A 26,594-nucleotide genomic window follows, 5' to 3' on the forward strand; every position below is an offset into this window, starting at 1 on the left:
AAGTCTTCATAAATAACATTATAAACCAGCTCTTTATTCTTAAAAGGCAAAGAAAGACAACCATTTTATCAAAATCTTACTGTAATAAACCAAAAGTAGTTCATTTAGATGAAGGTGGTGCAGATGTTAGAACTTTACTTTCTGTTTACGGTCTACAGTTGTTTTGTGGTGAAGAGATAGTTTTGATCAGAGAGATTCTCATCTTTATTTACATTTCTGCCTTGTCATTGTGTTTATGGCAAAACACTTGCTTGGTTTTGTTCAATTTGGTTAACGATTAAAATCTTGTAACAGAAGCTACATGTCCTCACCCTCTTTTTGTTTTTTTATTTACAAATGGAAAGTTTCTTAATAGGTACTTTTTGTATTCCTTAAACTTCTTCCCTCTTCCTGTTGCCTTTGGCTGCAAATCAAGCTCAAACTGCATGCAACCCGCCTCCAAGCTGAGGGTTCTGTTATCTGTTCATGGGTTCTCCTAAAGTTTTTACTTGTTGAAACTTGTTATTATGAATTTCAACAAGAAACTTCAGAAAACGCCAAGAGTCAGGTTTCTGAGTTGTCTTGTGCTAACTCTGCCATGGAGATGATATTTATTGTTCAGCTCTATAGCTAAACGATGCCCAAACACATCGATATATTATGTTTTATCTATACCAAAGCCCCAGTGAAGCGTATAAAAGGGCAACGTAATCTGAATAATCAAATCTTGCAGGCAGCGTTGCAGGAATGGTGACGCTTTCCCTTTTCCCACTGAACAACTGTAGCCACAGTCCAGTATTGTCTTCCTTAAAATGCTGTAAAAAGAAAATGCTGAAAAAGGAAAGTGTTTTTTTAACCTTTAAAACATTATTAGAAATATTTTCCTGTGAGTTTGTAACTGGCTTAATTTACAAATTATACATTTGTAAATTATGTTTTTTATTGACTCCAATTTTAGACAAAGCAAGCAACATGTGCTAGTAGTTTGTGCTATTTTAGTCATCAGAGTAAAAAACATCTGAACAATCAGCGATTTAACACCAAGAAGAATGACCGGACATATTTCACACTTCTCAACCCAGAATCTTCTCACTAGATTTAAAACTTGAAACCTAGAAGTTCAGAAAAATCACAAAAAACAAACAAGAAGAACACCTTCTTAAATAAAGTTAGATGCTTAAGATATAGCGAGTACGTTGCTCTACATGTTTCAAAAATGTCCCGCCAGTTTGGCGGATAAGTGAGTTGCGATCAGTTTTTTCCCCCAATTCTATTATAAAATGTTTATTTAATCAAAATAAAGTCTCCGCTTTAGAAAAACCAAGCTTCTGGAGAAACCACGTGAGGCATAAGACAGCCGACGAGTTCTTTAGAGTTCACCATTTTCCCTTTGTTTTTCATCAAACTTCTCTAATGTGTCGACTTGTATGTTGTCAATAAAGTTTGAAATCTCGTGCCTAGTGTGATGTCATCGACTCGCAAACATGAAAAGCAAAACTAGGTTTAAAAAAAAAAAGTTATATTTTGTGAAACTGTATCGTGGCAATAACCGTTTCATTACCCAGCTCTCTTCTTATTATCAGTGTACATCTGTAAGCGAGAGAGAGAAAAAAGCTACATCTCTGGATTGTATCTTTAAGCCTGTGTTTGTATAACAGAACCCATCTGGAAGTGTTGCGTTATGTTCCACCAGCCTCACTGTTCGTGTGTCGCTAATGTGCAGCGAGGAGGAGCTGTTCGCTGCTGATGCGTTATCACCAGGAGAGGGAAAGGGGAGGGGAGGGCTTACAAGCCCAGTTCCGCGGAACATCCTGCAAACAAGTCCGGGAGTCGAAACCAAACTCCGCTCAGTGTTTTTCCCCCCCTCGCGGCGCTTCGCTCCCTCCGTGCTCGTGTCGTGATGCCGCTCCGTGGGGAGGAAGTCTCAGCGCTCCAGCTCTAGTTGGCCCACTCTGCAGGTCGCTTTGCCCTGCTGGACATATGAGTGAGCGCCGTTTTATTGTTTTCATCTCCGAATGCACGGCGGTGGGACATCCGGCATGGAGAGTCCGTAGGAGGAGGAGGAGGAGGAGACCACGGTCGCTACTGGTTTGGTAAAGAGAGCGCGAGCGCACCGACGCACGCGCTTTTCTGCGCTCGAGATGGACTTCAAGAAGACAAAATTTGGAAGGTAATTATGGTGAAAACAGAAAGTTTGAGCTCATTATGAATGAAAGTAGAATCCCACACGGCGGACAGATGTTGTCCATCTACTACGCGCTGTGACGCGAGGACAATCAGAGTGATGTTACAGATTAGTGAGCGCGCGTATGCGAGGGAGCAATCAGTTCAAATTTCAGCCTTTCTCCCGGGATCATCGTGTTTCCTCCATCGGGGTACGGTGGCGTTGAAAGGTATTCACTCTCCTTGAAACTTTTCACATTTTGTAACATGGAGCAGACTTTATGTGATAGAACAAGTAGGCTAACACTAAGTCATTTCATTCATACAAATCAGAAAAATGTGGCGTGTATTAACCAAGCCAATACTTCGTAGACCGATCAAACTGGATAGATAACACCCGTAAACATCAATATTCACGTTTCGCTACAAATTCTAGTTCATTCCAACACATGATCATATTTTCATCTAAACCATTTCACTGCCTTAAGGGCAAACCTTGAGATTTTTGCACTCTCATTGTTTTGTCGTTCAGGATTGTATCCCCAAAGAAAAGCGTTTACACAGCATAATGCTGCCACCACTTGTTTTCAGGGTGATGTGCAACACAAAGCTCACCCATGTGTTCTTCTCTGATTAGTGACTTGTTTTGTCACACTCTGTCTATTTACTGAAAGTTTCTCCTTAGAAGGTCAAATCTGGATATTGTTGTATAACCAAACAATACTTTAAACTTCTGCACAACTTTATCCCTGATCTGCTGGGCCAGATTTTAAGAAGAGCTCATAGGGGCAGTAGCCCAGGGCGCCATTTTTTTGGGGGGTGCCCCAAAGATTTTTCTTTGCTTTTTTTTTCAGTGAATGTGTGTTTTTCAAACATTGTACTTTATATAAAACCTATATGCACAAATTAGATGAGTCGCATTAATATTTTATGAACTGAATGATTTTTAAACAATATTCAAGTATTTGGAAATAATGAAGTTGTAGTCGAGTTCTTGGGAACGACGTAGAATTATTGGCTATTAAACCTCCCATGAATCAAGGCATAGCTGTTGATGACTACCTATTAGTGTACTGTAATTTGCATTAGTAAAATAAGTTTTCCTCAGTGGACAGGGCACCAAAACTGCTCTGCCCAGGGCCACACATCCTTGTAAATCCGGCCCTGCTGATTTAACACAGGTGGTGGTTTTGGGATATCAGATTAAAGATTGCTGAAAACTAAAGAAACCCATGTTTCTTTTGTTTTTATGTTTCTTCCCCATTGAAACACATACATGGGTCAGGGTTCTGTTGCTCAGTAAGTCTCTCCCACCACGATGTGGGTCATAGTTCAGCGCCGCGACACCAGTTTATCAAGTCCAGTCCTGCCCTGGGACGTTCGGTGCGTTGAAGGGGAAGCTTGGCTATAATCGTGAGAACCGGAGTCGGGACTCCCAGAGGAGATTAACTTGATCTTCGCAGTGAAAGGAATAGCCTTGGAGTTACTCGCGCACAGATTCTTGCGGCGCACGCTGTGATCCAGAGGCTCTGATCCTTACATTATTACGTACAGCTGATCCTATTCATGCGCTGTGTGGCGCAACGAGCCCTCTGTCTCCACGAGGTGAAAGCCGGGCTCCTGCAAACACGTGGGAACATTTAGCCGGCATGTGACGCCCATCTGTGCACAAAAGAAGAAGAAGAAGAAGAAGAAGAAGAAGAAGAAGAAGAGGAGGAGGCGAGTCTTGTTACGAGGAAAGAGAGGATCAGAAAAGAAGACAGATAACGCTGCCGTCCATCCTGTGCAATCAGCCCCGTTTTTCAGTTGATTACACACTCTGGCACACACACACTCAGAGCTCTGTCATAACTGATTAGAGAACAGGAGAGCGCCACATGAAGCCACAAACACAGCAACAGTGCTGAGGAAAATAGCTGCTCGCTTGTTGTGTGTTCTTGGCTCGGCCTCAAGAGATGGAGGACAAACAGGGAAGAAGTGGCAGCTACTCAAACATCGGATGTTATCTCACTAATTGTTTCTATCTTCTCTGCTCTGAAGTTTGACAATAAAAACTTTGAGTTTATTTCATCATGTCACCATTGGAGCCATGCTGGGGTTTTATTTTATTTTATTTTTTTACTCATGTAAGTAGGAAGGGGATTCTTCCAGTGAGGCTACAGAAAGCCAAGCCACTTTGCGTCACGTGGTGTTGCATACAAACAGAAAAATAAGGGTGGAAATGTGATGAGGAGATCTGCCATGTACATTCTGGGACCTTGACGCCCACATCCACGAGCTAAAGCCATCACAGAAAAGCTCACAGACGTCAACAGATCTGTTTGTGGAGGAGAGAGGGCGGGGTCGAAGGACAGATGATGCCTAATTATTTATAAGCTTCAGATCTTAGCAGCTTTCACATTTGAAACCCAGTCAAAGCATATTGGAAAGGATTTATTATCCAAGGTTCAATGTGTTATTCTTTGTAACTTTTGATTTATTTAAAAAAAAAAAAAAAGGCTGGATGCATTTTTGTAGTCTTTCCAGCTACAGGATAACAATGTTAATTGTTTTGGCTAAATGTGCTACGATTGATGCTTTGCCTCCTCGGATCTCAGTAAATATCAAGATTTCTTCTGTTTCTATTTTTTTTTGTTGTCATGATTAAAACTATAATTCGTCATACGGGGGAATTTGAGTAAATAGGAGTACAGGTGATTAACAAAGATGATGTCAGATTGTGATTGAAATTCTAGTTTTGAGAGTTGAATCAGAATTCAAAACAGAATTCTGATTCAACTCTCAAAACTAGAATTTCAATCTCAGGAAATCATTCTTGAACTCACCATGGGGATTAAAAGAAATTAAACCCACTCAAAGATTTTGGTCGAAACGAACAGGAACTAATCATAACTTAATCCACCTGGATAACAACCTTTTATCTATTGGTAAAAATGTAATCCCAGAGCATGATGGTGCCACCATTATGTGGCCATTGTGTTTCTCTTGGTGATGTGTTGGGATCTTTTGAAATTATGACCCATAAGTTATTGTTTTTATTCCATCAGATTATTATATATTCCCCACCAATCAGTGGCGGCCCCAAAGGGGTGGCAAAGGGGGACTGTGGCCCCTGCTGGAAATATACTAACTAGCCCTTTACCCCCCAGAGAATCATGTTTGGTTCATAAAAAGGCATACAGTTATCATGTAAAACTCAATAAATAAATAAATGCAAATATTTGTAGTTGTTCCACCCTAAAATATGGAGTATAAAGTTTTATTTCACACTTAAAACATAATCAGCGCTTGCTCTAGCCACATGTTTTTGTGATTTGTGATCAGGATAAATGTAAAAAAAAAAAAAAAAAATTCCTCCATCACATAAGCCTTGTATTTTAACATGGATGTGTACAGTTTACAGAGAGCTAGCATACGAGCGCCTCCATTGTATATCCTATTTAATCAGCAGTAAATCCCTCCATCCCAGCTCACAGCACATCTGGAGATGTTATGAAACCACATTTTTTTTTTGTTTTTTTCCACTCTCCCAGACAAACACCACGTTACGTGAGCGCAGCCCCGCGCGCGCGGAGCCGCAGGTGCCTCCGCGACGGTCGGGCCGCGCTGTTTGGTTGCACATGTAGGCCGTGTGCTCATTATCATGCGCGCATACCTCTTATTGCTGCTCGGTTTCATGGTTGAGCAAGAAAGAACACTTAGGAGGAGGTGAAGCAGAAGAAAAACACACGAGGGAAAGGCAATGTTTTGTTTAAGCCTTGGCTGCCTGCTCACCTTAGAACTCAACTTATTGGACATTATTTAAAGTCATGTGACTTAGTGGGAGGCCTCGGTGGGGACGTTGAAAGCTAAAAGTCACACACAGTGTGATGTGGATTAGAAAACTGCAAATCCTCCAAGAATAATCACTTGCCCAACACATTGCTCCGGTTCCTTTTGTGTTTTCGGAACGAGTAAAGACACGAATTGACCCGTCTGGCCTCTAAATCCACCACTAATGTTTCCTCTCCCTCTCCGCTGTTGTTGGGGTCAGGTACATGAACTGCAGGGTGCCGGCCAACAAGAGATACCAGCCCACAGAGTATGAACATGCAGCCAACTGTGCCACACACGCGGTAAGATGACCACCATGCGTGGGTGGGAAAGTGGTTGACTGGATGTGGAGGCAGAGTAGAGAGGACAGTTCTTTCTTTTTTGGCTGTGACGGGAGGAGATAATCTGCGAGTTTCATTTAATCTGTCGTAATCCTCGCATCCTAGCACAGATGGAATGAAACAGACGGATGCAGAAATTGGAAGAAAATGGGAAAATAATGCTCAGTCGTGTTTAGGCTTTTTTAGATTTTGCTTGAGCCGTGACGTATAAACCCACTAAGCATGTTCACACCTGCCACTGATCATTTATATGCATTTGGTCCTTCTTGGACCCCAGACTGTTAGAGATGATAGTCGTTCTGTTCCAGTTGTACTTGGAACTGGGAAATTCTGAGTTCCCAGTCTGAAAATCAAGTTAAACACCATCAAAAGTGGGTTTCCCTACTGGGAAACGAGGAGCAACTCTGACTACCCCCAGTTAGGACTCGTAAGGAGAACTTTGTGTTTCAATATGTCCGATCCTCCCGTCAACACTAGAGAGATGTGGTGAAAATATGTTTATTTTACATGACACATAAAGCTCTGGAAATAAATAAGAGACCACTTAAAATGATCAGTTTCTCTGATTTTCCTTTTTATAGGTATATGTTTGAGTAAATAAATTTTTTTTTATTCTACTGACATGTCTCCCAAAATCAAACCAAAGATTTTGTATTTATTTGCATAAAATGAGAAATGGTCAAAATAGCAAAAAAAGATGCAGTGCTTTCAGATCTCAAATAGTTCAAAGAAAACAAGTTCATATTCATTTAGAAAAAAACAATACAGATGTTTTAACTCAGGAAGAGTTCAGAAATCAATATTTGGTGAAGTTTTCAATGGGGTTCTGTGCAGTGGGCTCTTCATTTTTTCCAGAGCTGCATGTAAAATGGGTCAACAACCAATGTTTCATGTAGCGCCTGAAACAAATTAAAATTTGTGTTTGCTTATGGAAAGAAAAGCTTAAAATGATGTTCATAAAAGCTATTAGAAACAAAGTGTAGGCTCGTCGCCATGTTGAAACCTCAGGTGTGAAGTCGAGGTCATTACCCAGGTAACTGGAACGCAGCATTCTTCCCAGCCAAAATCTAAAATATTTCTTTCAGCCTTCTGCTAAAGAATTAACAACAAAAAATATAAATGAAGCTGTCTGAGTTAATTCCAACAATAATTTATGACTCTTTTTTTTTTTTAGATTTGGATTCTTCCCAGCATGGTGGGCGGGTCTGTGCTTTACTTCCTGTCTGTGGACAAATGGCACCGGGTGGCCGCCTTGCTCTATGGGAGCGGTCTGACCGGCCTCTTCCTCACCTCGACGCTCTTCCACACGGCTGCCTGGAAGATCAACCATCTCCGGTGGGTGTTTGCACGTCTGCACATCTCGGCAGTTCTAGATTTTCAAGTCTGTAGTGTCACAGTGGGAGAACAATACTGGAGTAGAAGACTGTTTACAAATGGAGAACATGTTCAAATCTGTCAAAAACAATGACTTCCCAGTGGTTTTATGTGTTTTGAAGCGTAATATTTTAGATATAATTTCATAAGATCGTACTGAATTTGAAATGTTTCGTCTGTATCTTTTTGCAGGAAGGTGGAGGAACGTTTCCACAAGTGTGACCGGATGGCCATCTACTTCTTCATCGCTGCCTCCTATTCTCCCTGGTGGGTCTTTGGATTGGATTGCTCTGTAAAAATAAAAATCAAACGCCATCTGATCCAGTTGGGGATTAGGCCACAAACGGCACTGGGACACATTGAGGTCTTAAATGGCATGTCTTCATGTCTTGACACTACTTGATTTGACAGGTTGATCGTTACATATTGGTTGAGAGATTGGAACAGTGCTGTGCTAAATTGGTTCAGGATTTACTTGGGGGGACAGAGATTACATCTGGAGTTCCTCAAGGCTCAATTCTCGGGCTCCTTTCCTGTTGAACATCAATATACTTGCCTTAGCTCCAGGGGTTTAACGAGATCTTGTCGTACAAGATTTCACAATATTAAAACTTCACATACGGCAGGAGAACGCTGTCAATATGTACTGTAAGTTGTTCTGATGCTGGAAGAGACAGAAAGCATCACAATGACCTCCAATGCCAGGACCTCTCGGGGTCTGCAAAGGTAAATGTTGCAGACAGTTGAAACTCTGTCCTAAGATCTGGAGAGATTCAACAAGTCAGAAAAAGAAAGATGTCAGATTGGCTAAAGGCCTTTTTGCAGCATAACTTGGATCTTTGAGGTTTTCTTAAAAGTAACTCTAAAATTTGGTCTCTTGTCCTGTGAACTCAATGTCGCGTCTCGTCTTGAGTCTTTGGTTTCATTACAACATATCCAACCTCATCAATGCTGATGATGCAAGACTTTATGCTCATGCTTCACCACAGGACAACGGCTCCTTACAGTCACTGAATAACTGAGTCTATAATATCGGTGTGTGTCCTGGGAAAAATGTGCAAGTTAGAGTCACGTGACCAGAGTTGAATTAAAATCATCCTCAGGTTGATGCTGAGGGAGCTGGGACCCTGGACGTACCACATGCGCTGGCTGATCTGGGTCATGGCTTGCGTTGGGTCCACGTACGTCTTTTTTTTCCACGAGAGGTAAGATTCTCTTCTTAAAGCTTTGCGTGAACGCGTTGACTGAAACCCAACTCCGGCCCTCATGTGTTCAGGTGAAACTCTGTAGCCTTTTTGACGCTCCCGTTCTTGTTCCGCAGGTACAAACTGGGAGAGCTGCTGGGATATGTGACAATGGGGGCTGTTCCTGCGTTGGTCATTCTGTCCATGGTGAGCACTGAAACAACAGTCTGGCTACTGTCTGTTTTCAGCTTCATGCTGAGCCCGTCTCTGATCGTTCGACACTTCCTTCCATTGTGGTTGAACCGCACGGCCCCTATAGAGAGTCAAGCTGAGACCTATTTGCTTCAGCGCGTTTCCTCCGAACACATCATCTCCTTGCTCTGCTAAACCAACATATGCAAATGTTTGTCATTAACCTTCTTGTCTTCTGAATCATTGTGGTTAGACTCATTAGAAGCCCCTAATGTTTGCTTTCAGCGCCTGGAAGTTGAATCTGCTCTTCTGAAACCTCATAGCTTTGAGTTTAGAGGCCCCGCGCTCACCAGCTCAATCTTCAAATCTGATCATGTTATTTTCAGAAAAGATTAAAAGAATTTGCCAAAGCTGCTTTTAGGTTTATTTCAAACGTCACCGAAACGCGAGCGAGGAGTGTAACGGATATCTCTGGGAGTGTTTTGCCCTCACATTTGTGGTATAAACAGAAGCCGTGTCCTTCGGGTTGACACTGGCAAACCTTTGAAACACTTGAAAGCAACAGAAACATTCAATATAGCTTATTACGTTTTGGAAAACTTGGCACTTGATACTCTTTAAGTAATCAGAGGCCAGTTCACCAACTGTCCCTCAAGATGAGAATAAAAAAATCTGTGTAGGATTTAGTTTCTGTGCTATTTTCTTTAACTTTTCAGTTTTTTCCTGTTAACCGCTGTGACACCCTCGCCGTGCCCCCAGGCTCTTCAGTGAAATGTGTCCCGCTCCATCACAGGTGGACCGCGCAGGTGTGTGTGAACTCGCTCTGGGAGGCGTCTTCTACGCGGTGGGCGTGGCCTTCTTCAAGAGCGATGGGCTCGTCCCATTCGCCCACGCCATATGGCATCTTTTCGTTGCGGTCGGAGCGGGCATTCATTACTACGCCATCTGGAGGTACCTGTACCTGGCGGGACCACAGCCGCAGACGTCGAGGTGACGGACAGCTTTCCAGCTGATCTCACTGGAGAATAAACATCGGAAGCTGCCGATTCGAAACCCGAAGGCGGCTACTGAAGGCCGCACTTAAACGGACTGAAGAGTTTCACCTTGGGTTGGTGCTGATGATTAAACTCTCAGTTTTAGGGACGAAACACCTGATCAAAGCCAGTACAGTATGATAAATGGGAGCTTATTCTAATATATTATTGTGATTCTGCTGTTAAAGAGCTGACTAAGAGCATTATTTGTATTAAGTTTTCATTTGTTTCTCCAGCTCAAGGACTGGTAAACCTCATCCATGTGTGCCTAAATAGAAAACTGCAAAGGTTTTCAGCACTTTAAGCCTACTTTTTTTAAGCAATAACTTATTTCACTGCTAAAATATTTTCTGTTGTTGCTAAACATATATAGGTTTAGCATTGAAATATCTTCAGTAGAATAATTTAAGGTCTATAGTGGCTCAAGTGTTGAAATTGTTCACATTTTGTCATGTTACAACCACAGATGTCAACGGGTTTAATGGTGATTTTATGTGTCAGTAACCCAACAAAAAGGTGGTGCATAATTGTGAAGTAAAAGAAGAATAATAACTTATTTAGGTTGACGCTTACACTCGGAGCTGCAACAAAAGCTTAAATCGAGTCATGTTCATGAGATTGAACGGCTCAATTAAAGTCCAGACGTAGGTCAGGTTCTTTTGGAAAGAAGAAATTTTAGTCTCAAGATGCGTCATTCCACCTCAAAAGGTTTTCAGTTACATTTGCAGTGAAAGGGGGTTTTGCAAAACACAAGCGCACCGCACTTTTCAGACTTTCATTGACAAAGAAATGTGAACCATAATTTTTTTTTCCACTTCACAGTCATATCACATAAAACCCCATTAAACCACGTCAACGTTTATGATTGTAACATGAGAAAATGTCAAGTTTAAGGGGTAAATGTACTTTTGCAGTGCATAATGGCTGCAGATAAATTATCTCTGAAGCTAAATGAAGATCATTGTCAGTGGAATGTTGATTGGCTGTCAGGGGAAAAACCAGAATGTCTTTTCTATGCTAAGCTAGCATAGGAGCTACTTTATGTCAGCATGAAGCAATAATTTACAAGATGGTCGTTTTAAAGTGGTCCAGATTCAGAGTTGTGAAGAGTTTCTAAAGGACTCGAAAAATTCTTTGGGGGAGGATTTCGGCTGTCTTTTCCATGCAAGTCTAGTTCAAGTACCAGATCCTGGTAGCATGTTGTGTCATATGGAGGACAAAAGAAGAAGAATCGGTATCAGAGACAGGTCCCTTACAAGATGCATCGTTTTCTCCTTGGGAATCACAACATCTCAGCAAAAATATTATTTTCCTTTTGTTAAAACATGAATCTGGTTTTTGCTTTTCGTTAGCTTCGACTGAATACGTTGAACAATTTGCCTCTTTGCAACAGGCTGCTGGTAATAAAGTGCCTAAAGATCCAGTTCAAAATGAGTTCTTTGCTCAGTTGGGTTGTGTATGTTTGCACTCAACACTGATTCAACAATTAGCAGCGACAATTACTGAATTATTTATAGCCTGGACTTAGTTGACGTAATGAACAACATGAAACTGATCAGCTGTTGGCAGTGAAAATGAAAAGAAATTGGTGATATCTCAAGGTTTTTTCACAGTAACTGTTTGCTTTGGGGTTCCTAAAGTTACCAGCCACTTTTAATAACTGACTTTATCACACGGTGAGAGTTTAAGGGAGGCATTCTTTTAAGGATATGCTCTGCGTTTGGCTAAGAAGTTCTGGTTAAAAGTCCACTCATCCGGTGGACTGAGAGAGTGGGGAGCAATGGAGACGGACCTAAAGCCTGCTGTGGATCAACAGCTGCTCTCAGGATCAATGTCGTCTGATTGTAAATTTGTTGTTGATTTTTATTGTTTGTGAAGGTGTCGCTAATTAATTTTACACGATTTGCTATGGTAACATGTCGAGGTTAAATAACTCCAATCTGGCATCGTTTAAGATGCGTCATAGAGAACTGACAAAAGGAAAGGTTTTAAATTGTACGGGCAAATTCAAGATGGACTGCAGGGGATCTAAAAAAGTGTGTTGGCAAATAAAATGAGACGATAAATTATTAATATTTTTTTGCAAATTTAACACGTTGCATATCCTGTAGTAGTTGACTGAAAAACAAAAACATCTGAATTATCTGGTTGCATGAGTATGCACACGCACATATTGGAAAATCATCCAGTTTTAGTCTGTTTTCTTTGTGGAATTTTTCTCTACCCTTCTCCTGATTGATACCTTTGCACAGTGAGATTATTTTCACTAGAACAGCTGACCTTTCAGTTTCATCAGATCTTGAATACAGAAATGATCAGATCAATGCTGTGCTCATTTATGGAACCAGGTTTATGAAGCTTTTAGATTTGTAGTTATTTTTTCTTTTTCACCTGATCTGCACTAAAATTGGGGAAAAAAAATCTTTGAAATGATTTGATCTAAATTTTTGTAGTCAGTTTAATAGAAAGTTACACCACTGCAATCTGGACTGTGATTGCCAGTTATTTTGCTAATACGATGCACTTAAACTCACAAGCACTTTTCAATTCACAGATGTGTCATTTATGCAGAATTTAATCAAACCAATTAGTTGAATCTGGACGACTGTCGATTTAAGCATGTTGAGCATGCAGGTTATCCATGAAAATGTTGATTTTTATTGATGACAGTAAAAGCCACAAGTGAGAGGATTTTTCTACTGAAGTGTGTTACTGTTTTAAGACACCACTGACTCAGGAAGTGAAGAACTGTGTGTGTGTGTTTTTTTTAATCAAGTATTTTTTTTTTGTTGTAAAAATGCTATATTTCAGTAAAATCATTGTAATAAATATGACACTTTCAAAAACCAGTGAGATTTATTTTTTTAAGTTATTTACAACATCATTAAATTTCAGATGAATCATCTCATTTATTTACAAAAAAAAATCTAATTTCAAAATGAAGCCGTTTTGTTGTTCAGATAATTCATATTAAGTGCGAGTGCAGGAGAATGAAGTGTGTGTGTGTGTGTGTGTGTGTGTGTGTGTGTGTGTGTGTGTGTGTGTGTGTGTGTGTGTGTGTGTGTCACTTCGAGAGTGTGAGCCTGGTGAGGACTCGAAGCTGCAGCGGCACGGCCAGGTTCGTGTCTCTGTGCCAGCGTGGCGTCAGGACGTGAGGGGGCGGCGTCAGGACGCTCTGAGCCACACCAGGGGCCTTCAGCAGAGACCACAACTCCTCACCACGGGTTACTATGGCAACGAGGTCTTCTTCGTCGGCGCACCAAGCAACCGAGCCGTTTCTGGCTGCGGTTCTTAGCTTGGAGAAGAAAAGAGACACCCTACCGAGAGACAGAAATGATCAATCACGTTACATTATTCTAAAAGGAACTCTAATGAAACACACACAAAAAAAGTTATTCACCTTGGAATCAAGTCATGTGATCGCGACGCCAGTTTAGCCAGCGCGCTCATCAACGTGGTGATGACTTTAGGGGCGGGGCACACCGTCCCAGGAGGTGGGGCAGACGAGGTTATCTCAAACAGCACCGCCTCCAGAGTTTCAAAACAGGAAGTGATGAGCGCCACAGAGCAGCTGGAGTCAGACGACACCGACAGGTACTCCCCCAGCACCCACACCTGCCGACCAAAATGACGAAAAAAAAAAAAAAAACAGCTCAGCGTTTTCTATTGCGTTTTATTATCATTTCTATTGAGTGACGGACTGGCCCAGCAAGTCATGTCTGTACGTATTCAGATAAAAATGATAAAAAAAACTATTTACTACGTTTTGTAAGGTTTAATGTTGCCACAAACAAATGTTATTCATCAGAAAATATTCTAAGTGTGATTTATACTGCAAAGCTGCACATAGTAACCGTGTTTAAACACATTTTCGAATTTACTGACATTTACTGAAGCTCTTGTGGAAATTAAATTAACATCATTATTTTGAATTTCTCAAGATCCAAATTATCATCATAAGATCATTTTAAAAATAAATGAACAATAAAATAAATGTCTACCTCTACACTGTTGCCAACTTAGCAACTTTGTGGCTAGATTTAGTGATTTTTTTCCTTAAAAAAAAACATAATTGGAAAAAATTTTAATCAGAACCAAAACTGATTTTTGTTTCTTTACCACATGAGTGTAGACTTCTTCCTTGCTGTAGACGTTCGCCGTCGTCCCAGCAAACTCCAGCAGCTCGTGTGACTGGTCCACAACCAGAGAGGGGCGGAGCTTGCACAGCCTCAGCAGGTGGCAGCTGAACACCCTGCAGGAGGGCAACAAGGGCAGGGGTGAGAAAAAGGAGGCGGGGAAACGGAGACGGGACGTCTCCTGCTGTACCTGTGTATCTCTCTGCTGTAGGTGGGGATGGCGAGGAGGAGGCCGCTCCTCTCCAGCATCACCAGGATCAGGTGAGCCAACAGCTTCTCTTCAGCCACCTGAAAGCCAACGACGACCGCTGTTAGTCTGTCTTTTCCGAACGTTAAACTTGGGATGCGCTCTGTCCCTACCGTAACAACCGTGTTGAAATAAATGTGCAGCAGCACGGGGACGACCTGGGCGCAGCGCACCACTCTGGGCCAGTCGGCCGCCTCGGCCAGCAGGTCGTGGAGCGTGCTCAACCGGTCGATGGTGTGACCTAAGCAGAGGAGCAAAATCAGTACGACTCCACCGAAAAAACACAATTTTATTATTATAAAAAATTAAAAAAAAGTCTTGAAAACAACAGCGACAATTAAAACACTGAGTTTTCTCTTATATCAAAAGGGTCAATCATCTTTTTATAACAGAAAGGGCTAAATTTGTCATAATATGCTGAATTTTTAAAAAAGCATAATTAAGTTTTAACATTATTTTTGTTTCAGTTGCATTAAATACTGACTGAATAAACAGAAAATTGAGGGTTTCTCATATTATTACAGTTAGACATATTTATGAAACAACAAAATGTGAACGTCTCAAGTTGTGAACAGAAATATAAAAGATGAAAAGAATAAAACATGTGAAACAGTACTACTGTGTGAACATCTCTCTGTTAATGTGATATTGTCTGGTTGCTTTTGAAAGAAAGTTAAAATTTTGCGTCATGAAGCACTTTAACTCAAAACTCAACCTTGCTTATTAGGATGGTGTTTTGTTCCCCATATGCTAAATTTTTCTCTGCTATGGCCTCTTCACATCCGTTATTTTTTATTGAGAAGTCGACGCTGCCCCGTCATGCATCCTGGCTGAATGAGCGCCATTAAGCTCGTTTGTGTTTCAAAACAGAACCGCAATAAGAGCGTTTTATGTCCCACACCAGACTCTGTTTGGACCTGTTCTCTTTCCTGTATGGGCCCGCCATCTTTATTTCTGCATCAACTAGCTCCACTTAGGGACGACCAGCGCCGCCCTCTCCTGGATGGCGGCCAAACTACAACACTGAAAGAAGGTTTAAGTGAAAGTTAACAGATTGGAACTAATTTTAACCTAATAAACCATTAATCATAAGCTTGTTAACCGTTTGCTCAGATTTCATACCCGTCCGTCACGCGTGTGGATTATGTAAGTGTAGAAAAAGAATTCCCAACATATTTTGAGTCTGTCGCTACCTGAGCCCGTCTCCACTCGAAGCAGAAAGAGGAAAAGTCCTCTGAACGCAGGGTTTCGAAATGCGTCGAGCGACAGCAGGCCTCGGCTGCTCGACTCTGAGATGGGCAAAGACACGGACCTGCAGCACGCACACAGAGAAACGAGTGAGGCGTGGGTAAATAACCAGCACTGAACGCGTTTGTGCGTCTACAGACCTGAACTGCAAGATGAGTGTAGCAGAAAGGCACGGCAGGTCCAGCAGCGTGTGAAGCATCTCCACCGCAGTTCCTTCAGTAACCAGAGAGGGCAGCAGATCCACAAAATCATCCACAACCGCTGAGCTATCCCATGCTAGAAACTACACACACAGAGGGTTCAGAGAGTGAGCAGGGATCCAAGCAGCGGCACGCAGCACGCCTGGGTTTTGGATCGACACCTTCAGGAAGTTCGGGAGGAATCGTATGAACTCAGGCGCTCGGAGCCGCAGGCTGTCCAGGTTCTGTCGGAGGAAGCGCAGCAGCTCGTGGGCGAGGAAAGGGTCGTTGAAGAGCTCTGCGGGAAAGCGGCCGAAGACCAACTTCCACACACACTCGCAGTCCACAGCTGCCATTTCACCTGTGCACACACACACACACACACACACACACACACACACACATTCAGGGTCACATCTACCGTTATTCAATTTCAGATAAACGCATTCGTAGTTGTTGGTGGATTTTCCTCCGCATTTAACATAAACAGCGTTGTGGTTTCTATGCAGCTCTCAAGTCAAAAGTAGAAAGTTGTCAAAAAGACAGCATGCAGAGCAGAGTCTGTACACTAAAATATAACATTTTATATTTTCAGATGTTTCTCCAACGCATCTGGTCTGAGAATGAAACACAAATTTAACAAAAAAATCCCCCAACTTAAATAACGTCTAATGCATAAAATAAAGGACAACCTTTGGTTCAATTACACAGATCAGCAAGTCAATGAGCAATTACGAATAATAAATATAAACACATGGAAACAATCCAAACAAACTGTGTTGAAGTAAATTATTTTCTTGCTCAGATTAAATGCTTAATTAGCAAGTAAAAAAAAAAAAATTAATATGTTTTGTGTCAAAATTAATTTCGGTCATTCTAACTAACCTAAAATAAGAAATGTTTTGTCTGATTCAACTTGAAAAAGTGAGAGAACTAAATGTGTGTGTGTGTTTTAATCAGATTGTATGAAAATATCTGGCGTCAACCTTAAACAACATTGTTCAAATTTAGGCTTTTAATGAAAATGTTGGATTGCATTTTATTACAAAACTGTGCAGTTTGAATATGAAGTATTTTCAAGCACTTTCCATTGAACACACAATATAAATTCAAGCATTTTTAAAGATTTCAAAGAAACTTGTCTAAGGTAGCAAAATCAAAGCGCAACATTAAATGGAAAATCAAATGTCTTCTGTGAGAGTAAAAATAGGACTTTTAAGATAGAAATATAGCTTGAACAAACATCTAATTAAACATCAGACTATTGTGATTCATAGGCGTTTGGTAAAAGGCTTAAGAAAGGATGACCTGTTGACAGGTGCCCAAAACCCAGTAAAAAGAAGAAAAATAAAACAGGTCTTGCAGAAGTGGTAATAAATACTAACAAAAAGCAACTTAAGTTCAGTGAATGATTTTATTATTTTTGTTTAGGTATTAACCAGCTCTGCCCACTGTTAAGGGTGATGTGCAGTAAATGTCAGTCAGGCTTCAGCGCTCACCGTGGTTGAGGTAGAACTGAGCTATGGGCAGCAGAACTCTGGCGTACGACAAATCTGAGCTCAGCCGACCAAACAGAGCCTTTATGGACGGGAAGGTGCGGAAGACCATGGAGGGATCCTCTACACACACGCAGTCCAGGATGCACACGGCCTCCACCATGCACTAACAGAGAGGAACCAGTCAGCACACAAACGGCAGCGGCGTGATGCGTTCTTGTGAATATTTCTATAACAGTCAAGCCGACTTCACTCTGAACTATGGAAACCCAAAGGGTTCATTGGTGGAAAGAAAAAAAAGAAAAAGAAAATCCAGATTTTCCAAAAATTAAATCTTCAAAAATGAATGAAGTAGAATTTACCGCCCAGCTCCTTAACTTTTCATGTTTTTACACATTCAAAATCTCACCGCTTTTTGCAGTTCCGTGTCCGACTTCTTCTGGGCCTCTGATGGAAAGAGAGAAACTCACGCCAGAGTTCAACCTCACATGCTAAACGATTCGAACTAAAAGAGGAGGATTTCCTGGTGGAGCTCACTCACTGCGATCACACTGCTCGATCAGGCGCTGGCAGTACTGGAACGTTTTCTCTCTCAGACGCTCCTTTGGCGGAAGAAGGCGGCTTGAGGAGGACGTCGCCGAAACCATGGAAACCACTGATCCGTCCACTTCCGATCGATCATCTGCAACAAGCACGGTCAGGGATTAAAGATTGGAAAGAAAAGAAGCTTGATTTGGACTGCTTCGGATCCACTTGGATCGAGACCCAGAAAACAAACAAATAAAGAAAAGCAGAAAGTTAAAATACTTTGGAGCATAATAAAAAAAATTTAAAAAATTATATGCATAATTTTCCTTTCTATAATGAGCAACTTTGTGTTCTGTCACACGGAGTAAAAAAAATTGTGTTGAAGTTTGTGGCTAAAATGTGACCAAATCAGATCAAATTTAAGGGATAAAAACATACTTATAAGCCACACCACGTTTTCTGTGTCAACTTTTACGATAAAAACAACCAATCATAGGTGATGATCTAAATGTCACGAAAGTTTGGTTTATTTAGCTACTTCTATGTCATATATACACCACAGCCAAACAAACGGAGAAAAAAAACAGCTGGAAAAAAAAAAAATCAAGAACAAGCGTCATGAAAAATGTCTAAAGTGATTCACCAACTCAAATTTAAGACTTTTAAATAGCATTATGAATTAAATTTAAGACCTGTATCACGACAGAACATATAAAAGAAAATTGCCAAAATACAAAAATAAAAAGAATGGAAAGTTACAAGGAAGAAATTAGTACGACCTGTAGATTATTAATAGATGTTGTCACATTCTTACTTTGGTTGAAGACATAAATTATCATCCCCTTAAATCTTTTTCCCCGCTTCAGTATCTGTACCTCCTTTCTCCTTTGGATCCGTGCGCTCATCCTTTACTCCTGCTTCCCAGCTGTATTTCCCTTCAAAGTAAACACTTTGTTGAAATAAAATTCAACAAAGTAAAACTTTGGTAAAACTGGTATTAAACTGGCACCAGGTAAAACTGGTACTAAACGAACCTCGTCCACAATAAATGTGCACATTTCCATGACAGACGGAAAAAGCTAGCTAGCAATTAGCTATTTAGCGGTAACACCTGAACCCTTAGACATAATATAATATAATATAATATAATATAATATAATATAATATAATATAATATAATATAATATTTATGTCTATGCCTGAACCGCCTCGAATCACATCTGCGGGCGACTCAAAATATTGCCTGACGGAAAATCCCGCAAGGCGAGGCAAAAAAAAAAAAAAAAAAAAAAAAGTACGTATAATATGTAAGATTAAATAGTTTTGCCACGACTAAATGTAAAACGTATTTAACGCCAACATACATTTTTATTAATATAACACATGTTACAATTTTTATTTTATATACACGAATTTAAGAATTTTTAAGGATGCCCGGAGTACTTAAACAAGCATTACCACCACAACCTAAATGCTACATCTAATATTTAGCACAAAACTAAAAAGTTACATTTCTCACAAAGAAAAACACTTAAACATGTAACATATTTGACACCAGGGCTATTAAATGGTTAGTACATCATTCTCTGAAAGAAACTGCAATCACTGCAGTTTGTCCAACATGGACAGCAGAGACAAGAGGAGGTTAGAGATCAGAAGCTCGTGGCGTGTTTGTTAGGGATTGTTTGTTAGGGTCAGGTGCAGCTGGGATTCATAATCAGCATTTCAAATGTGGTGAGCTGCCTCGAAAAAACGTCTTGGGAGTTTAGTTGAGTTAATGATTCTCAGATGTGAACGCATGCACCGAAGATCCACGAATCCTTGTGTCTTACCATTGGAAAAGGAGTGGGAGAGGGAGAGGCTGAGCTGTAGCCTGCTTGCTGGAGATGACGAAAACAACAAAAAAAAGGCAGGTTGTTTCATGTGAGTGATGTGAAGGTTGAGTCACCTCTGTGATTCATGGGTTGAGGAGGCTCTTTTATAAAGAACAAAGTCCCATTTAGTTAGCATACGCCTGTTCTTTGATGTTTTACTGCTCAGCGTTTCAAACTTTAGAGTCCAACATATACGGTGCCTTGTAAAAGTATCTCTAGTCTTTGAACTTTTCCCCATTTTGTCCCTTTCCAAGCACAAAGATCAATAGATTGTAATAAGACTTTATGTGATAGACTAATTGGGTAATGGACTGGCTCAAAACTCTGGCAGAACAGCTTTTATTTTCAGTCTCGGCCTCGTTTTTTTTTTTTTTTTTAGGACATTACGGACGCAAACATTCACCTATTTGGGCTTTACTATAGAGTCCTTTCCACCCATAACAATACAACTCAATGTTGCTTTTTAGGCATACATCGCTATCTGACATCACCAAAAATGTACAATATTTAGAAAACTTTGGATTGGATTATTCTAGTGTAAATACAGATTGTCCAAATCTTTGTTTCTCAAGATAAAAAGGACCTTGGGTTCAGTTTTACAGGTGTAGAGGCTAAAAGAGCCGTAACTTTTTAAAAAGGATGTGTCTTATTGGTTGGTAGACAAAAACTAAAGTTGTGAGGTAATCTTAAAGCACATATTAGCTCTTAGTCAATGTAACAAGTTCTTTAGTAGATTAGAAATCTGAATTTAATAGTTTAGCTAATGGGATAAGTCTAAACTCGAATCTTTATTCCATACTTATCCAGAAATCCAATACGATCAAATCCAGTTTCATCCTTTTGTAGACTTTCAAGACTGTGTAGGAACTTTGGTTTAGGGTTAAGGTTACTGATCTGTCATAAAAGCCTAACTTCCATTTAAAATACGGTAAAGTTTGTGGCAGTAAGATGACAAGCTGTGGTCATACCAGCGTCCATTGTGCTGTTTCCGCTGGAAACAGAGTGGTAGGTGAGGAGCCAGTGACGCAGCATGGAAAACGAATAGACGTTCATCCACTGGTCCTCCGTGAACCCCTGGCCCACGCAGAGTATGGTGAAGAAGTCGCCCGACACCGAGCCGTCCAGCTCCGCTGTGGGCAAAGGCTGAGACAAACAAAACACGGATTGAAACACAAAGTTTTCAAACTTTCCGCGGGGGACATCTTGGGTCCAGATCGCTCACCTGGCGGGACCTGGGTCCTGTGAAGAACCCTCCCGAGGAGGCTCCGCCCCCCTGCACGATGCTCGCGTAGCGCAGCCAGTCGACGAACTTTTTACTCAGAATGGTGACGTGTTCTGGAGGAGAAAAAAAGAAGGATACGGGTCACAAGTTAAACAAAACACAGAGTCCCGAGGAGCCTGTTTTCGTCCGCTGGTTACCTTCGGTGAGGCTCTCTGGGCTGAGCCTGAGGACGCTGTTGAGCACCGGCAGGGCGAACGTGAGCGAGCGAGTTGGCCCATCAGACGGCCGGCCCTCCAGGCCGTGAATGAGCTGAGCGCAGAGATTGTTCAAATCCGTCCTGGATCTGGCCTGTTCCAGTCGAAGCAGAGCGGAAAAACGAGTCGGAAATTAAGGCTGCAGCTAGAGATTATTTCAGTTATCGATAAATTGATCAATAACTATGAAGATTAATTGATTAATCGGATTAAAAATGGGCACATTCTGGAGATTTTTTTTATTTAAGCTTTTCTTATGCAAATTAGAAATGCATTAATGCAAATAAGTAAATAATTTATTCATTTTCTAAATAGGAAAATAAACATTTTATCGCCTAAAATGCAATGATGGCTTTTTTTTTTTTGTGAATCACTTGTAGCATCTGCAGTGACAAAGTTACTTCTACATCGAAATGTGAAAAGCTCAAACCTTTCTGCTTGAATCAATAATACAGTGTAGGGCTGACCTGTTAATGTATTTATTTATTTATTTTTATTAACTGATTAATTGGATAGAAAAAGGTGCTTGGAAGTAATTTTTGTATTTTTTTACAGAATTTGAACCAGGTGAAGCTGAAATTTCACCACACAAGGAGTTCTGGGTAAAACATATTAAAGTTGTTTTTCCTTTTTCTTAGCTTAAATGCAAAATGTTTACATTTTTTGTACAGTTTGGGATTTTTTACTGCTCTGATTGTGTTGTTCTTTTAGCAAATGGCCTTTTTTTTCAGTCTGATTAATTCAGTTCACGATGAATTGATTATTTTAGTAATCAAATAATTGCGATTAATCCAATTAATCGTTTCAGCAGTAGTTGGAATGGCTCACAAATAAAATTAAATTCTGATCATATTTCTTTTTTAATCTTCCTGCAAACCTGTGAGACGAGCAGACCGGCAGCATGCGTGTTCAGCTGACTGATGTTCTCCTGGATGTTGTTCAGCTCCTCACCAGAAGAGGGCGGTGTCTCCCTGAGCAGAGCGGAGCTCAGCACCTGGAACTGCTCTGCGGGTGAGGAGAGGAGCGACAGCAGCCTCTGCTGGAGATCTGAGGGCAGCCTTTGATTGATAACAGAGATAGCAGAGCAGTAAGGATGAATATAAAATAATCTAAATATGTTAAGTGTTAATCAGAGAAGAAGTCAAAGAGTTTCATAGTAAACTCTAGAGCATATGTGTCAAACTCAAGGCCCGTGGGCCAGATCCGCCCCACTGTAGCTTTTAATGCGGCCCTCTAGACTAAACACTAAGTGTGCTTAAATATTATGTTATCAATCAAATCAATGCAGTTACTGCCAAATTATATCAATCAGTCCCTCCAGTTTCTTGAGAATTATGTTGAAAATTCACGCAAAATCAACAAATCCCCACAGGTTTTTTGTGGTAATACATAATTGGGAGTTTGTGGCAGATTTTTCTCAAAAATTGTCAAAAGTTTTTTTATTTGTACTAAACAGATGCTTCAGCCTTAAAAAGTCACATTTATCATCATAAATAAGTGCAGATATTTTCAAATTAGTACCACAAACACTTTGATTTTATTGCAAAAAAAAAAAAATTAAAATCACAAACGGTATCACAAAATCCTGGAAGGACTAAAAAGATGTTCATTGATATTATTTAATTTTAAGAATTCAATGATATTTTAACAGTTGGTGAGCAGGTTTATCAATACATTCTGGCCAGATCCCTTTAAGCCCTTTAAGAGCCTCCATGGTCTTGATTTGGCCCACAGCGAAAATGAGTTTGACACCCCGGAGAAAAGGCTTCCCAGCTTCAGAGTCACACATCTCTGAATACCTCCCGTGGAAAACAAACCTCACGACTCTTGTCAAAAAGGCACAAAAGCTAACGACAAACTTGTTGAAAGATAAACTTCCTGGTGTGATCCGGCGGCAGACAACAAGGTCCTGCAGAGGACCATAAAGACTCCATCAAACATCATATACCGTCAGCTACCTGCCTGGGATGAGATCTACACGCCCTGCTGGCTGCAGAGGACACACAGTGTCCTCAAAGATCCTCTCCATCTGTATGAACTGGAGAGAGCTACAGATCCACCCAAACTAGAAGGTGTCCAAAGCGAAGCCCAGCAGCCGTTTGCGGCCCATGGACTGATGCAGATTTGGACTACCGGACCGGTACAAAGAAAGATTACCAATACATTAAAATCTTCTTACAATTGAAAATGTTATTTACAACACAAAGTATTAACCTTTAAATTGTATGTTTATACTAAACAGAAATGCGTCTGTTCAGTAACCTTTACTCAGAAGCAGCTGCCAAATTAAGTGATTTATTTAACTTGGCTAAATACGCTGAGTGTTTAAAAAGAGAGAGTGACCCAAAAGCCTGTTCTTTATGCGAAGGGTAGAGTAACAAACCCCCCCCTCAAATTTCTTTTAATTTATACAAATTTTAAACTGGATGCTTTTCTTTTGACAAAGCAAACATTTTTTTTTACGGTTTGGATCTACAGTGGTTCAGGCCAGGGGCCCGGAGCCCGTGGCTCCAGAACCGCCAGTAGGTAAATAAATGTTTTATGTTTTATATTTTTAAGACAGAGCCTAAACACAACCTAAAGCAGCATCATAACATATTTGGGTTTTTGGATCTCTGAAAACATTATTACAGTGTAATCAGACCTATCAACATTATTAGGACAAATAGGAGAGCCTCTTACGTTCGGGCATATTTATTAGCGGACAGGATGAGGTGCAGCCGGTGCAGCGAGTCCAGCGTCTCATAACCGAGCTCCTTGAGCTGAAGCAGCTTCATGAGGCGGCTGTAAAACTTCTGCAGCTCAGCCTCCTGAATCTCCCTGGAAAACAACCAAAACGCCGGAGGCTTCATCTCACACTGCTGCACAAAAGTCTTGAATCACGTCTAGTTTCTTGACCTGATCATTTTCCAAAGGATATTCAACATTATTATGACTAAGTAATGAAGTGACTTTTTTTTTTTAAAATGTTACTTTTAGCCAATTCATTTTTAACACTTTGTTTCCTGGAATCTTTTTAAGTGTCGTGCTTTGTTCTCCTTACCTTGCTGTTTGTTTGTTGTTTGTTTAAGCAATTGACAGACTCACTGATTTTAGACTCTTTCAGGGTAAAAATGGTTCGAAATCTCAAAAGATTAGCCGTGTTGTGCTTAAAGAGGACCAATACTTGAAACAAAACTAAATTTGCATCTAAATCTTTATACCAAGTTTCACTTTTTGGGGAATATCTGCACCGTGTTAAAAAAAAAAAACTCTTCAAATTTTCAGGAAAAATGGTAAAATATTCAAAACAACTGACATTACAATGACATTCCCAGGGTGTTCGCTTACCAGATCACATTTCACTGATAAGTCACTCAGGTAAAAACGCTTTTTTACATTCCAAAACAAATCTAGTAAATAATATGCAAATTTCCATTTTAGTAACATGTTTTCATTTCAACATGTCACGGGGGGAAAATAAGGAAGCGGACTACTTCTTGTTGCTGTAAGAGACAGCCTCGGTTTTTCAGTTAATGGCTACATAAAATATAAACGATACGTTTCAAGTTTTACCAGCATGAATAATTAAAACGTAAAATAAAATAAAATCTGTACGCAAACAAGGAAGTTAAGTCGAGCTAACTGGTTTTAGCTTTGTTAGCAAAGTAGCACAAGAGCAAAAGGTTCTGAATAAAACCCACATTTTCCGAGTCCTTACCTCGCTTGTTTAATTAAACTCTCTGAACCGAGAGAATACATTCTTTAATCAGTCAGCCTTTCCGCTACAGCGGAAGGTAAACAGTGCGCGTTTAAAATATGTCCGGACTGCGCTCACATGACATGACATCAGTTCCGCTTCCGACTGTTTAGACTTGCATGTTTAACTTAAATAAAATGGCGCCATTGTGTAATTTATGCGCTAACTAAAACGTATAAAAACTCACATGCTATTGAGCAACAATAAATAATAACTTTAATTCAGCTGATGCCAGCCTGCCAACATGCCACACCAATGATTGACTTCCTCAGGCTGTCTCACTATTACACCCCGTGAAATCACAATTCCTCAATTTCTGTTGATCATTCTAGTTCTGAGTCAACACACGGGACTTCTGTAGAACTGAGAAGGAATTTGTTTTGTGGCTTCTGAACCACTCCTATGCTGACTTGCCATGTTTTGGATCATTATTTGAAAAGATCTATTGGTTATCCATTTTCAGCTGTCTGATAGAGTCAGATACTTGTTTAAAATCTACTGGTATTTGAAAGTCTTCATTATGTCATCAACTTCAATAAGGTCCTCTGTCATGGAGTGTTTATAAAAAAAAACAACAACAAAAAACTCTTATTTGACCAAAGCAGACAGTTTTGGATATAATCAGAGTTAAAGTTTAAAAAGAGGTTAGCAAAATCTACATGTGTGTCAGGACAGTTTTTATAGGAATAACACTCCACAAAAACAACTGTTAGCATGAACGCAGCATCTAATGGTTGTAATGATGACTTGGTGACCCCAAGATGCCGATCTTTTCTTCTATCCTGCCCTCTGCGCGCCTGCATTACTTACTAGGGACAGAAAAGGTTTGAACTGTCAAGATATCATAATCAGTCCATTGGTGTGGCGTCACAGAGTTTGCTATGTTAGAACATTTAATTTATCGTCTTAAAACTGGGTCATAAAACTCCTCTCCAGTATTTCAACATATTTCCTTCCAGGCAACTGATGTCAGACAAATAATTTATACATTTCAGCTCCAGTAAATACCAACGCATACCCAGCAGGACATCAAGAAAATAATTGTTTTTTAGCATATAAATTCAGAACAAACTGCAACAATGTCCAGAGAAGAGCTACAAGGACGAAATGATGTCCTTTTGCTTTCAGAGCTTTGGAAAAGAGAACACATTTCTCTTTTCTTGAGGATTATGTGTAGGCCTTAAGTCTCAATCCATAGTGTTATGTTTAAAATATGTTGTTTTATCTCATCACTGTTATTTACTTTATTGTTTATTAGTTATTTATGTTTGCCTTACTTTATTTTCTTCAGCCATAATTAGTCATGATATTTCTAATTGCCCTTCCAGCAAACTGGTATTTTTGGGTTTCAATAAATATATTTTAAAAAATTCAAACAAATCAGCTCTTCTTCTTTTAATAGAATTATTTCTATAAATTTTTAATGTTGTTATTGCCAGTCATTATACTTGTCTGCCTGCTTTGATTGCTGCAAGCAAGGATGTACACAGATCAGATAATATGGGATCTATGAAACTTATTAATTTGAGACAACCAGCGAGACTGGTTAGTTTATGAATATTAAAATAATTTAAAATGACTCAGTTTGCTA

The 26,594-nt window shown here is 40.2% G+C and overlaps 2 protein-coding genes across 4 annotated transcripts; one reads left to right on the forward strand and one right to left on the reverse strand.

The window, feature by feature from the left end:
* Positions 1-1,714: 1,714 nt before the first annotated feature.
* mmd2a (monocyte to macrophage differentiation-associated 2a) lies at positions 1,715-12,926 on the forward strand. Of its 2 annotated transcripts, none has more exons than XM_088008192.1 (7): positions 1,715-2,149; positions 6,176-6,257; positions 7,471-7,631; positions 7,863-7,937; positions 8,774-8,875; positions 8,992-9,061; positions 9,763-12,926. In XM_088008192.1, exons 1-7 carry the CDS (start codon positions 2,121-2,123, stop codon positions 10,057-10,059), a joined length of 816 nt encoding a protein of 271 aa, XP_087864318.1. In that variant the 5' UTR covers positions 1,715-2,120; the 3' UTR covers positions 10,060-12,926. The 2 variants fall into 2 exon arrangements, with proteins under 2 accessions (XP_087864318.1, XP_014859445.2); XM_015003959.2 differs by having other exon boundaries at positions 1,731-2,149; positions 9,840-12,926.
* On the reverse strand, positions 12,918-25,080 carry ap5z1 (adaptor related protein complex 5 subunit zeta 1). 2 transcript variants are annotated; one of them, XM_088008191.1, is made up of 18 exons: positions 24,965-25,080; positions 23,947-24,084; positions 22,142-22,322; positions 21,208-21,358; positions 21,011-21,123; positions 20,757-20,931; positions 18,790-18,849; positions 17,928-18,068; positions 17,796-17,833; positions 17,390-17,552; positions 16,073-16,251; positions 15,852-15,994; positions 15,657-15,775; positions 14,577-14,704; positions 14,407-14,504; positions 14,200-14,332; positions 13,481-13,695; positions 12,918-13,397 (listed from the first exon to the last, which is right to left on the reverse strand). In XM_088008191.1, exons 1-18 carry the CDS (start codon positions 25,003-25,005, stop codon positions 13,145-13,147), a joined length of 2,469 nt encoding a protein of 822 aa, XP_087864317.1. In that variant the 5' UTR covers positions 25,006-25,080; the 3' UTR covers positions 12,918-13,144. The 2 variants fall into 2 exon arrangements, with proteins under 2 accessions (XP_087864317.1, XP_014859442.2); XM_015003956.2 differs by lacking the exon at positions 18,790-18,849 and adding an exon at positions 19,747-19,794.
* Positions 25,081-26,594: the final 1,514 nt, after the last annotated feature.

Source organism: Poecilia mexicana, unplaced genomic scaffold (assembly GCF_051168715.1).
Source record: "Poecilia mexicana isolate PSO_F unplaced genomic scaffold, ASM5116871v1 scaffold_8, whole genome shotgun sequence".
In the NCBI taxonomy this organism is placed as follows: Eukaryota; Metazoa; Chordata; class Actinopteri; order Cyprinodontiformes; family Poeciliidae; genus Poecilia; species Poecilia mexicana.